General features: G+C 55.4%; 1 protein-coding gene across 7 annotated transcripts in view; it reads left to right on the forward strand.

Annotated features, from left to right (window-relative positions):
- The window catches only part of PTPRU (protein tyrosine phosphatase receptor type U), a 77,009-nt gene that overhangs the window by 8,686 nt on the left and 55,376 nt on the right, over window positions 1-12,947 (forward strand). For 6 of the 7 annotated variants that reach the window (XM_044237624.1, XM_044237621.1, XM_044237622.1 and 3 more), the window contains exons 2-7: window positions 6,379-6,510; window positions 9,324-9,595; window positions 10,129-10,210; window positions 10,314-10,429; window positions 10,814-10,988; window positions 11,542-11,835. In XM_044237624.1, coding sequence (XP_044093559.1) covers window positions 6,379-6,510; window positions 9,324-9,595; window positions 10,129-10,210; window positions 10,314-10,429; window positions 10,814-10,988; window positions 11,542-11,835 — 1,071 coding nt within the window. Of the gene's footprint in view, window positions 1-6,378; window positions 6,511-9,323; window positions 9,596-10,128; window positions 10,211-10,313; window positions 10,430-10,813; window positions 10,989-11,541; window positions 11,836-12,947 lie in introns of those variants that run through there. The other variant, XM_044237628.1, reaches the window with a different exon arrangement.

Here is a 12,947-nt window from a genome sequence, read left to right on the forward strand (position 1 = left end):
GGCACCACACATCTCTCTGTCTCCATGGACCGCAATAAAGGGCAGATTTTCCCACCGCATGGGTTTGTGCCTGGCCCTCTGCCTCTCTGGTCGGCTGCATTGTGTTTTGTTATGACGCAGAGTGTCTGCACTGCAGGGGTCTGTGACCTCTTTGCCCCACGTACCTCTGCATGGCACAGCTCCCTATTCAGCCCTTTGCTTCTGTAGGGTGTCAGGCCCCACCCTGCCCCTTCCCCTTCTACCACCACCATGGCGGCCCTCCCACAAACCTTGGGATTTATGGTGCATGGTGATCAGGGTGACGGGGAGTGTGTCTGGCCTAAGGTCCCCCTACTCTAGTTGGCTTCCTTCTATCCTCAGCTGAGGTGGAAGGATGTTGGCATCACCGAGCGTTGTGTTGGCTCCTGGAAGCGGTCCTAGCTCAGATTTTTCTCTCTGGGGTCCTGCCTGGGTGATCTTCCTGGCTGCGGCCATGCTGAATCCTGGGTGATTAGAAGGTGGTCACCTCTGCCCTTAATTAATTACTCATTGGTTATTCCCGACCCAGGGAACCTGGGCTGATGTCTGGATGTATCGATCTTGGCAAGAAATGCAGTGAAATGCAGTGGGCCAGGTCTCTGGTTCAAGTCATGGTGCCTGAGCCTGGGTGGGGTTGGTTGGCGTCAGACTAGTTGGGATCATGGGGTTGGTGAGTCTAGTCATTGCTGGCCATCTGCTATACACAGGGCTTGGGGATGGGGTTTGGAGGCCAGTCTCTGACCTTAGGAAAGGAGAAGGTGGGGTTAGACGGACCTGACACTGGAGCTGTAGTTGGGGTAGAGAACACAGGATAGGGCTGGGTTGGGCGAGAATGTCCGGTGGTGAGGCCAGTGTTGGTTCCAGGGTTGGGCTGAGTTACCTAGCATAGGGATGTAGCTTCAGATGATGAAATAGACCAGGGCTGTCACTGGCTTTGTGTTTGGTTTCCCTGGGCCAGGGTTGGGGCTGTGCCTCTGACTGGGTATGATCCCAGCCCCTAAACTTGCAGTCTGGCAGTAGAAGTTATGTTTCTCTTGGGGCCACCCTTGGGAACTGGATGGTCTACTGACAAACCAAAGAGAACAAAGATCTCATTGCAAACAATCTCTGTTTACCTAGGGTCCTTCAGAAAATACTGGCGGTGGCTGGCAGCCACGGTTGGCACAGAGCACCGTTCCTTGTCTGGTGGGGAGGAGTTTGGTCTTATACAGGGGTGCACACACACACACACACACACACACACACAACTCCCATCTCCCCCACCGCTTATACTCTCCTCCCCTGTAGGCACATGCTTAGCACTGAGTGTGCCCAAATACTCTGCATGGGAATCTACGCCTGCACACCCCCAACTTCACAGCACAGTGCCTGGGGGACCCACACTCAGAGACCCATGGTCACCCTCACAAATCTCTGCCCCATAGTCTCTCTCTGCCCTCACATTCTTCTTCTTCTTTTAAAAAAGATTTTATTTTACTTATTTATTTGACAGAGAGAGTGAGAGAGCACAAGCAGGGGGAGCAGAAGGCAAGTGAGAAGCAGCCTCCAGCTGAGCAGGGAACCTGATGTCAGGACTTGATCCCAGGACCCCGGGATCATGAGCTGAGCCGAAGACAGATGCTTAACCATCTGAGCCACCCAGGCGCCCAGCCCTCACATTATTCTTGCTCGCATGCATACTTGCATGAATGGAACCAGAATTCTAGACGTGGAAGTAGCCCTAGAGGTCGCCTGGGTCCCCATTCTCATTTCATAGGTGAGGAAGCAGCAATTCAGAGAGGGCAGGTCACCTGCTGCTGGTCACACAGGGAGTTAGAGGCTCAGCGGGGAATAGATCCAGGTCTCCTTCCTGCCAGCTGGGTGCTCAAATTCTATACCAGGCTGTCACTCTCACAGCCGTGCACACGCGCGCACACACACATGTTGACTCATGGAAACACGTGCACGTGGAGCTGTGGAGACCGTCCTGCTGGGGAGGCCCCTTTCCCACACTCTGACTCTTCCCGCCGAGGTTGCTTGGCCCCTTCCATCGCCCCATCAGAGCCCAGCCGGATGTGGATAAGCCATCCTCCTGCCTTCCCAAATTGTGGCTGACGGTTGCCTCAGCAACCGCCTGCCAGATTGGGGAGATTAGCTGAGGAATGTAGCTGGGCCAGTTTGAGCTAGGGCTGGGGGAACCGGTGGGGGTCCCGACTTGATTCAGCCCACCCTCTGTGGGAGGCCGGGACAGAGATGGGGTACCCGTGGCGGAGTCTGGTTTTCTCCCTGGCCCTAGCCTGGCTGAGACTGTGTCCCTGAGGCTTGGACTAGGCTGGGGGAAGGGAGCGTGGGGCTGCAGGCTGTGTGTGTGTGTGTGTGTGTGTGTGTGTGTTGCTTCCTCTGGGTGCGACTGGAGTGTGTGCCGTTGGCATCTTGGATGGGGACCTGAGGCTTATTTCCTCAGCAGTCCCGGACATCTTACTGTGGACCACATGGGGGCTTGTCCCACCAAGCTCCCTCCAGATCCTATGCCCTCTGGAGAACACACCTGCCCTCTTCCTGGCATAGAGGTTGTCTCACTGTCTCACCCGAAGTCTGCTCAAATACCTGCTCAGGGTTCCCAATTCTTTTTTTTTTTTTTTAATATTTTATTTTATTTATTTGACAGAGAGAGATCACAAGTAGGCAGAGAGGCAGGCAGAGAGAGAGAGGAGGAAGCAGGCTCCCCGCTGAGCAGAGAGCCCGATGCGGGACTCGATCCCAGGACCCTGAGATCATGACCCGAGCCGAAGGCAGCGGCTCAACCCACTGAGCCACCCAGGTTCCCAATTCTAAATGAGTTCCAAGCTTCTCACCTGGACACAGAAGACACTCCCTCCGTGGTCTGGCCTTGACCTTCCTTTCTCTAGCCTTCTCTCCCATTGCTTGGATCAGTCTGAGCTCTTCCCTAGGCTCTGGACTAACTGTGTGTTTATTCCTTGCCCTCCTTTGCTTCTGCTCAGATACCGTTCGGCCCATCTCTTCTGGCCAGAATGATAACCATCCTTCCGGGCCCTACTCAGATGCACCCACCTCCAGAAAGTATTTCTCCTGAACCCTCCTTGTGGCCTTGACCCTTCTCTGCTTTGTCTTATTCCATCACCCCCACTCAGACTGGGAGGTCCCTGAAGGCAGGACAGAATCTTAATCATCCTTGTGCCTCTAATAGTGTCAGCATGGGACCTGCTTTGTACTTTCTAGTGGACAAATTTCCTGTGAATGGAACTGAATTAACACATGTGGCCAGCAGAATACCGGGGCCTTATTCTTTCTGGACCTAATCTCCTTGAATAAAGATAGGTGACTTAAATCCCAGCTTTTGGTACTTAGAGCGTGGCCTTGGGCAAGCTGGCTCATCTCCCCATGTCTCATTTTCCATCTGTAGAACAGGAATAATACTAGTACCGACCGTACGAATCACTATGGAGTTTCCTGGGCATAGGTGGCAGTGGCAGCCGTCTCATGGTGGTGTTGATGCGTGTGCGTGCGCGTGTTTGGGGCCTGTGTCTGTGTTGACCGAGGCCAGAGGGGTTTCCTGCTACCATTCTTGCTCTGAATCCAAAGTCTGATCTCATTCTTCCTAGTTTGGTGGCCTCCAGCAGGAGTTGGGTCTCTAGCAGGAGCTGGGGCTTGGTTTTGGGGCTGTGGATCGTGAGCCATCCAGACTGGAGGGGATAGGGTTTTCCTTAGGACCTAGGAGGCCTGATGGTTCCCACCCCAGAGTGAGCTGCAGAGAATGTGGGGAGGGGGCTCTCACGGTGAGCCTGAACCCAGAGATATTATGCCCTAAGGGCTATGGTTGGAATTGGGCCTGGCCCAGTGGCACAAGGCTGAGGACAGACATGGACCAGGGAGGGGGGAGTCATTCTGCTTAAGGGGACACTGTGGAGCGAGAAAGTCAGCCAGGGAGGTTAAGCTGGCTGATATCAGTTGTAAGAATCATTATTTGGCAGGGTCAGGGAACACTCTGGCCAGGGTAAGCTGGCCTGGGGCTGGTCAGGCAATTGGGTGGTCATTCTGGTCGAAGTCAGGTGGTCTGGATGTTGTTGGGGCTGCATGGCCAGGGATAGTCAGCTGGGGGCCACTCTGGCTGAGGTCAGCCTGTCTGGGGGCGGCTGACCTGGGGCGATCTGGGAGTCCTGACAGCTCATGTGTCCTGGCTGAGGTTGGACAGGGGGAAGCCAAAGAGCTGGCACTCCTGGGCTTGCCCCATGGCCATGGATGAGACATCCTTGGGCAGCTATCTTGTACTTGAACCTGCCTTTTTAAAGGAGTAGGAAGGACCTGAGGCCAGGCTCTAGATCCTGGGCTTCCCTTTCCAGCAATCCCTCTGCCTTAGGGAGGCCTTGGCCAAGAACCGCTGGAGCAGACTGCAGACTCAGCTCAGGCTGAAGGAAGGCAGCGTTCCGCTCCTGCAGGAAGCCCTCCCTGACCATCCCTGTGGGCCATGGCCTCCCTCTGTGCTGCGCTGTGGGTCATTTTCTGGAGGGAGAGTTGAGGCCTTCCCGGCACAGGCTGGGTTAAAACTTCCCTCCCACAGGACACAGGGCATGCTGCTGACTTGGGCTTTTCGCACAAAGAGGCAAAGAGCACAGTCAAGGTCCTGCTCTAGCTCTGGAGAAAGGCTTCTGTTATTTCATCGCATCCACTCGGTGCTAGCCTCATGCCCACATCTCATTGTTTTACACTCTGAGGGGGTGCAGGAAGAGGAACGGGAGACCCCCCCCAACTGTGGCGAGCCCCTGCATGCCCAGCTCCGCTGAGTGTGTCCCTCTCTGCTACTTCAGGTGATCTGCGTGACAACCGAGAGAGGTCCCTGTAGCAGGTGACACAGCAGAGCACCCCAAAGGGGAGTCCCTGATGCGGTGCAGGGGCCTGCCCGGCATGTGGCCCTCAGCCCCCAGTTTCTCTTCCTTCTTTATTTCTCTTCCATCGTCTTCTTGAGCCCGGGAAGCAGCTAGGATGCGCTCCTTCTCCTAGTGAAGGAAACACAGGCTCCGCTATCCGATTGATGTGGGTTCGAGTCCTATTCTGTGGCTCCGGTGGGCTCCAGGGGCACCCTTGAAGGGCCATTTCTGGAGAACTTGCATGCGCTAGGCCTGGTGATAGGCACATCCCCGACAACCCCTTGTGCAAAGATGGACACTGAGGCTTGGAACAGGAGGTGACTTGCCTACAGTCGCAAGGGTTGGCAAATTGCAGAGTCAGGATTCAATCCCAAGTCTGTCTGATGCCACAGCCCACTCACGTACCCGCCCTGGGATACTGTGCACAGAGCCCTGCATCCCCTGGGGCCTCCGTCATGTCGACTGTCAGATGGGGTGGCCGGCAGGTACCTCACATGGGGCCTGGCCTGACGTGTCCCTGCTTCCTCACCGCTTGGCCAGGCCTTTTCCCAGGTCCCTGAGGCCTTGGACTGCCCACAATGGGCCCTCTAGCACCGCGGTTTGGGGGGGTGGGCATGGGAACCAGTTTGCTGTTTCTCCCCCCCCCCCCAGTGGCGTTCTGACGTTTACTAGGTGCCCGACTCAGGGCTCTGATGAGCTGAGAAACATGGACCTCATTACCAGGCAGAGGACTCACATCTGATTCTACCCTGCCTTCTTCCCTCCTTCCTCTTCTCCTTTCCACTATAAATACTGGATCCGAATCACGGGACACTGCTTCTCTAGTCATACGAGTGGCCCTTTCCTGTCCCAGGCCTGTAGGCAGAGACCTGACTTGGGTGATTGGGTGACAAGTAACTCCCTGAAGCTTACCTGTGGGGCGGGAATCATAGGGGTCCCTGCCTCAGGACCTGAGGCCTGAATGAGATGCCATGCTGAGAGCTGGTAGATAGCGCTGTGGAGGGCTTAGAATGATCGGTGGCCATTGTTACTGTGAGGGAGAGATCGTCAGGGCTGGCTTTGTGGGCTCACAGCCTGCCAGTCCTGAGCTTCGTGCCCTTAAGGCCTTAGTTTCCTCGTCTGTAAAATGGGGATAATTCCAGGCCTGATCTCCTGAGTTGCGAAGCTCTAATGATGTAGTGATAACGTTAACTGGTTTTCCTGGGGGAGGGTCTTTGGTGGGTGGTTGAGCAAGGTGGGGTCCTGGTGAGTCCTGGGGGGTGGGTGGTGTGGGGAGGTCTTCGTATTGGTGGAGACCGTAAGAAGAGGGAAAGGGTTGGAGGAGGGAGAGTTTTGTTGGAGGGAGGGAGCAGTGGAGAGAGACCCAGGAGAGGGAGGGATGGGGGGGTGGGCCTGGGTGGGAGGGTGCAGTGGGGGCGCCTAGAGGGGAGCCCCAGGAGCCTTCCTGGCCAGGGGTCCTTCCCTAGCTAGGACTAACCAGGCCCTGCCTTCACAGCTGGCTGCACCTTCGAGGAAGTGAGTGACCCAGCAGTGCCCTGTGAGTACAGCCAGGCCCAGTACGACGACTTCCAGTGGGAGCAAGTGCACGTCCACCCTGGCACCCGGTCTCCAGCGGATCTGCCCCACGGTGAGCCTCCTCCCCACCACTGTTCCTCTTTCTCTCCTTCCAGTTCTAGCTCTCTGCTGTGTGCCCTTGGACCTGTTCCTTAACCTCTCTGGGTCTCAACTGCTTTTGCATCTGTAATGACAAACGTGATACTATGAATGTGGGGCTCTGTGGACACTGTCCAATTGTGTGTATCAGGTAGTTTTACCTGTAAAATGGGTGCGGGTTCAAGTAATCAAAGGCACTTATAGCCAGGATAGTTAAAACCCACTTCCCATTATTCCGGCTACAGGTTAGCTCGGGGTCCACCCTACTCCCTTCAGGTCTTCCTAAGCCCCCCCACCTTCAGGGAGGCTCTCTTCTCCCTGAGAGCCTCTGCATCCTTGACTCCCAGGATGTGAAGATGCTGATTGAGCTGTAACCCGGCGGGCTGGGTGTTGCAAAACCAACCTTCCTCTGCCCCCTTCTTCTTGGAAGTCCCAGATCCCTCCCAATTTCTACCTTGCTCTGCCCTGTTTCAGGATGAGGTACTTCCGGCATCGTGAGCACTGCGATGGGAGTCAGGAGCCTAATCATGTGGACTGTAGTCCTACTCTGATGATGGCCCCTAGTATACTGGTTCCAGAGTCATGAAGACTGGTCTTCAAATCCTGGCCTTATCAGCTGTGTGACTTTGGGCAAATCACTTAACCTCTCTGAGCTTCCATTATCTTAACTGTAAAGGGGAGAGCCCAGCAATCCATTTCATAGGGTTATTAGATAATGTCTACAAGGTGCCTAACACGGGAGTGGCATGTAGGCATTCAATTAATGTTTAGTTGCTATTATTGGAGGTATTTGAGGGGGTCTAGTTACCAGCACCCCTTCACTGGGTGCAGAATCAACGGGGCATCCAAAAAAGGATAAGACAGATGGAGGCTAAATTATCAACTTTATTTGCTTAGGTTGGAAGACATAGCATAATATGAGAACAAATGGGCTTGCTGCAGGAACCCCAGAAGCAGAAACGTCAGGATGTCCTCACCTTTGCCCTGTCATAGTAGTGGGTCAGGCCCTTTGCTACTTAGCTCACAGCATAGTTGCAATTGCACCTGCTGTCAGGAGATTGGGAAGAGTCAGCAAAAGTTCTCAGTGGTGAGGCCAAGACTTGAAGCCACCAGAGGGGCCCTGCACAGCCTGACACGGGCAGCCCTGAGGGTCGTCACCTACCCCTCACCTTGCCTCCTGGAGGCCCCTGTCTCCCCCTCTTGCCTTTGTGCCCTCCCTGGGGCACTTCTCTCTGCCTTTGCACAAACAGCCCTCAACTCCTTGTTTGACCTCTGTGCTCGCAGGTATCCAAGTCTGACCTGTGTGACTGATCTGTAAGGTGCCCACCATGGCAGGGACCTTGTGTGGGCTCTGCCTCTCTCTCTCTCTCACACCTGCAGAGCTAGGGGAGAGAGAAATTTAGTATTTAGTGCGGGCCTTGTGCTGGCTCGTGGGGCTGCAGTGGTTGGCAAGAGGGCCACGGTCTCTGCTCTCTTGGTACTTCTATTCTAGGGAAGGGAGTTGGGGATGGAGGGAGAAGGAAGAGCCACCTGAATGAAGGAAGGAAATGAAAGAGGAGAGGGACGCAGAGTGAATTGAGGAAAAGAGAGGAGAGAGAGGGGCAGAGGAAGCCAGAGGAAGAGGCAAGAACAAAGTGTCAGACTGAAAGGGGGAGAGACACACACAGCTGCTCACAGGGAGAGGAGAGAGGAGGAGGGAGGAGTGGGACAGGCCCCACTGTTGGGGGGCCAGGATGTACCGCTTTCTGGGTGGGGATGGGGATTTGGGGGTTCTGTGTACTACCCCACCAGGACTGATCCAGGAGCTGCCTTCACAGGCCTCTGGCTCACAGAAATGAATGAGATCCCCTCCAGTGGAGTCCCTGGGGAGCCCTCCCAGAGCAGGGAGCCTCGTGGTTTGGGATCTGAATGAGCTTGTGTTGGCTGGTAGCCAAGCCCGGGAGGAGGCAGTGCTGGGTGGCTGTGGGCATCCTCTTGGCAGCTGCTGGGGCCTTCTCCCCACAAAAGGGAAGCCATAATCCTCCAGCCAGGTCCTGAGGAGTCCAGCCCACTCTCCTCCTGCCAGGCCCCCTCCACTCCTCTGCCCATGCACAGCCCAGATCTGGATCTGGGGAAGGAGAGTTCTGCCTTTCTCCATGTTGCAAATCATAAGAATTGTATCCCAGGCATTTAGACCCAGGGTGGGGGCTGGAAGGGAAGTTAGAGTCCTTTCATTCAGTCTCTGTTCTACACACTCATTCAGTTTGGGTTCCGACCTGTGCTGGGGACCCAGTGGAGACCTGGAGGCATCACAGGCTGCTGGGGAGACAGACCTACACTTTATTAATGATCCAAGGGCCAGGAGAGAAGCCTGTAGGGGGATAGGGAGGGAGGGCTTCAGAAAGGGGAGCTTTCGAGGGCCTGTCATGTGCCAGACTCTTGACTCCAAGATAAATGACCTAGTTAGTTTCCGCCTCCAAGGGCAGCTCAGCACATGGGGAAAGTCATGGGTCAGCATGAGCTTGGACTGTGATTGTAGGTGGTGAGGGGCCATAAAGGGTTTTGAGAGAGTCACTTTTGTGTGTTTTTTGCTTCTCCAATTCTCTCCTCCGGGGAACAGATGCAGGGAGGTGAAGAGACTCAACCTAGTGAGTCAGAGAGTCAGAGCTGGGACCAGAACTCAGAACCCTTGACTCCCAGTGAGTCCAAATGTCTGGAGTCCTTTGTTTCTGCCCACCTCCTCTACTCACCTGACCTTGTTCCTCCCTAAGCCTCCTTAGCTCCTGCCTCTTCCTCTTCTCTTTCTAGGCTCCTACTTGATGGTCAATGCTTCCCAGCATGCTCCAGGCCAGAGGGCCCATGTCATCTTCCAGAGCCTGAGCGAGAATGACACCCACTGTGTGCAGTTCAGCTACTTCCTGTACAGCCGGGATGGGCACAGCCCGGGCACCTTGGGCATCTATGTGCGTGTCAATGGGGGTCCCCTGGGCAGTGCCGTCTGGAACATGACAGGATCACATGGCCGTCAGTGGCACCAGGCAGAGCTGGCTGTCAGCACCTTCTGGCCCAATGAGTATCAGGTAGGCTGGGTTTGGTCTGTGGTCAGCCTGTGCTTAGGGGTGGGGGTACAGCGGTGTCAGCCTGAGGTCAGACTATGCTAGTGACCAAGGTTGAAATTAGTCTGTGTTCAGCATCAGGAGTCAATATGTGGTCAAGGTCAGGGGTCAGTCTGTGGTCAGCATTGGGTTATTCTTTGCTGCTGTGGTCCAGATTTAGCATCAGAGATCACTGTCAAAGGACATAGTCAGTGGCTGAAGTCAAGGGTGAGTTGGAACAGTGCTGACCTGGAAACCCTGCCTGGCTGGGAAAATTTTTCCTGCTTGAAGGTAACCGACCAGAACTGGGATGGAACCTCTGGCCTTGACCTTGTTAGCTCTGGCTGCTGACTCTCCCCACCCACAACTAGCAGACTTGGTAGGGAAGGTCATTGTGAGTTGAGATGACCTCTGCTGGTTGAGGAGCCTGAACTGGAGCAGAGCTAAAGAGGTCCCTTGTGGGCACCTCCCCAGGTAGGGCTGGAGGGATATGACAGGGACCCTCCCGCCTCCCCCAGGTGCTGTTTGAGGCCCTCATCTCCCCAGACCGCAGGGGCTACATGGGCCTAGATGACGTCCTGCTTCTCAGCTACCCCTGCGGTGAGTCCCAGCCCACGGGGGTGCAGGGTGAGGGGTGTGGTGGCCATGGCTCCCGCCTGTGGTGGGCACAGGTCCGGCTCACACCGAGGCTCTATTCCCGCAGCGAAGGCCCCGCACTTCTCCCGCCTGGGCGATGTGGAGGTCAACGCTGGCCAGAACGCCTCCTTCCAGTGCATGGCAGCAGGCCGAGCGGCAGAGGCCGAGCACTTCCTCCTGCAGGTGAGGGGCGCAGGGACCTTACTGGGGTGTGGGAGACTTCTTCTGGGACTTGGTGGGGGGGTGCTGAGTCGTTCCTGCATTTTCCAGCACCTCTACTCACGCCTCCTTGCCCTCACCTAAGCTCTGCTCTGCCGTCTTGGGGGCTCTTATACCCCCAGGACAGAGAGTGGCTCCAGGATCCCCAGACCTCTCTCCATCAGAGGCAGAGAGAGACTGCATTCCCTTAATGGGCTTCTTATCCCGCACCTTCCAGGGGCAGAGCTAGTTCCAGGAACCCCCTACGTCCCCTGAGTACTAGGGTCTGCTCCCCTCGTCCGGGTTATAGAGAGATCACGACCCTCCCTCTCCGGCGCTCCTGACCCTGTCCACCTTACCCTTGTGCAGCGGCAGAGCGGGGTGCTGGTGCCCGCCGCCGGCGTGCGGCACATCAGCCACCGGCGTTTCCTGGCTACCTTCCTGTTGGCCTCCGTGAGCCGCTCGGAGCAGGACCTGTATCGTTGCGTGTCCCAGGCCCCGCGAGGTGCGGGCGTCTCCAACTTCGCGGAGCTCATCGTCAAGGGTCAGCCGGCTTACGCTCGCGTAGTGGGGGGTGGGTGCTGGGGATGCCACCTCCGAGGGGCGGGGTCGAGGGGGTGTGGCCCGCAGAAAGGTGTGACCGGCAGGGTGTGGCCGGGGGCGGGGCCTGCGGAAGGGACAGATTCTCCGCTGGAAGGAGGTCTGATCGAGGGGCGGGGTGTGACTGAGAGGCAGGCGAGCGGGGAGATCCTGTTAAGCTGTGAGCCCCCGCTAGGCGGGGTCTGGCTGAGGGGATCTGGGGTTGACCCGACCCGCCTGCGGTCAGCCCCTGAACGCTAGAACTTGGGGATTCAGAGGGGAATGAGGGACAGGGCTTAGGGGTGAATGTGGGATCAGCCTTTGAAGCGGGTGCCCCTTAATGCCTGGGGATTTAGTGGGGGTAGGCAAGAAGGTCTAGTTGAGGGTCTGGGGGCTTCATCAGGGTCCTGGGAGGACAGGGAGGGCTACTGGAGATTTGGATGTGCTGCCATGCGGAGTTGGGGGCAGGGTCTCACATTTCATCTTTTTGGTTCCGCCTCTCCCTCACGCCCTCGCAGAACCCCCCACCCCCATCGCGCCCCCCCAGCTGCTGCGCGCGGGGCCCACCTACCTCATCATCCAGCTCAACACCAACTCCATCATTGGCGACGGGCCGATTGTGCGCAAGGAGATTGAGTACCGCATGTCGCGCGGTCCGTGGGCCGAGGTGCACGCCGTCAGCTTGCAGACCTACAAGCTGTGGCACCTTGACCCGGACACCGAGTACGAGATCAGCGTGCTGCTCACGCGCCCGGGTGACGGCGGTACTGGCCGCCCTGGCCCACCCCTCATCAGCCGCACCAAGTGTGCAGGTGGGTGCCTCCTGGCCCAACACCGTCGTTGGGACACCTGGGTATGGGGTTAGGGCTAACCAGGGATGGGCCAAGGGGGCTTATTAGGAGAGGTAATATGGCCCACACTTGAGCCTCTGAATCATTATAAAATGTCATGATATCCCCCCAGTCCTTGTTGTGGTAAAGGTAGTAATGATAGCTAATAGTTTGTGCCAGACACTCACACATATATGTGTAAGCACGTAGGCACACACACAGACATTGAAAACTCACAATGCTATGATCTACCTACTCTTGTCATACCCATTCTACGGATGAGATGCCTGAGGTACAGAGATGTTAAGTGACTGGGACAAGGTGAGATAACTAGTCAGTGACAGAGTTGGCATTAGAATCCTTGACTGGCTGGGTCCAGAATTTGTGGGTGTGTGGTTTTTTTTGAGATTTTATTTATTTATTTGACACACAGAGATCACAAGTAGGCAGAGAGGCAGGCAGAGAGAGAGAGAGAGGAGGAAGCAGGCTCCGCACTGAGCAGAGAGCCCGATGTGGGGCTCGATCTCAGGATCCTGAGATCAGGACCTGAGCCGAAGGCAGAGGCTTAACCCACTGAGCCACCTAGGTACCCCAGAATTTGTGTTCTTAATTCTGCATTATAACATCTAATAAATGACTATAAACCATAAAATAAAAGTGTGTTACTAAATTTCAACTGGATTCTCTTGTGGGGTTTTTTGAGCCCCAGGTCTGCTCTTCTTTGTCCAAAAGGGTACAAACAGCTGTTAGGAGCTATGGCACTTCTATATCAAAGGACGCTCTTGTTTAATTTGAACAGAAATTGAGACTTGAACAGAACAGATCTCAATGTAGTTCCTTAATTGGAATCTTTATTGAGATAATTATAAATTCACATGCAATTGTAAGAAAAACTGCAGGGGGCCTGGCTGTGTCAGTTGGTAGAGCATGTGACTTTGATCTCCAGGCGGTGAATTTGAGCTGCAAGCTGGGTATAGAGAGTGCTTAAAAAAAAAAAAAAAAAAAAAAGGGAGAAGATATAGAGATTCCCCACACGCGTTACCCTGTTTCCCACAATGGTAACATTTTGCGAACCTGTAGTGTAATATCATAGC

The sequence above is a fragment of the Neovison vison genome, chromosome 2 (genome assembly GCF_020171115.1).
Source record: "Neovison vison isolate M4711 chromosome 2, ASM_NN_V1, whole genome shotgun sequence".
Taxonomy (NCBI): domain Eukaryota; kingdom Metazoa; phylum Chordata; class Mammalia; order Carnivora; family Mustelidae; genus Neogale; species Neogale vison.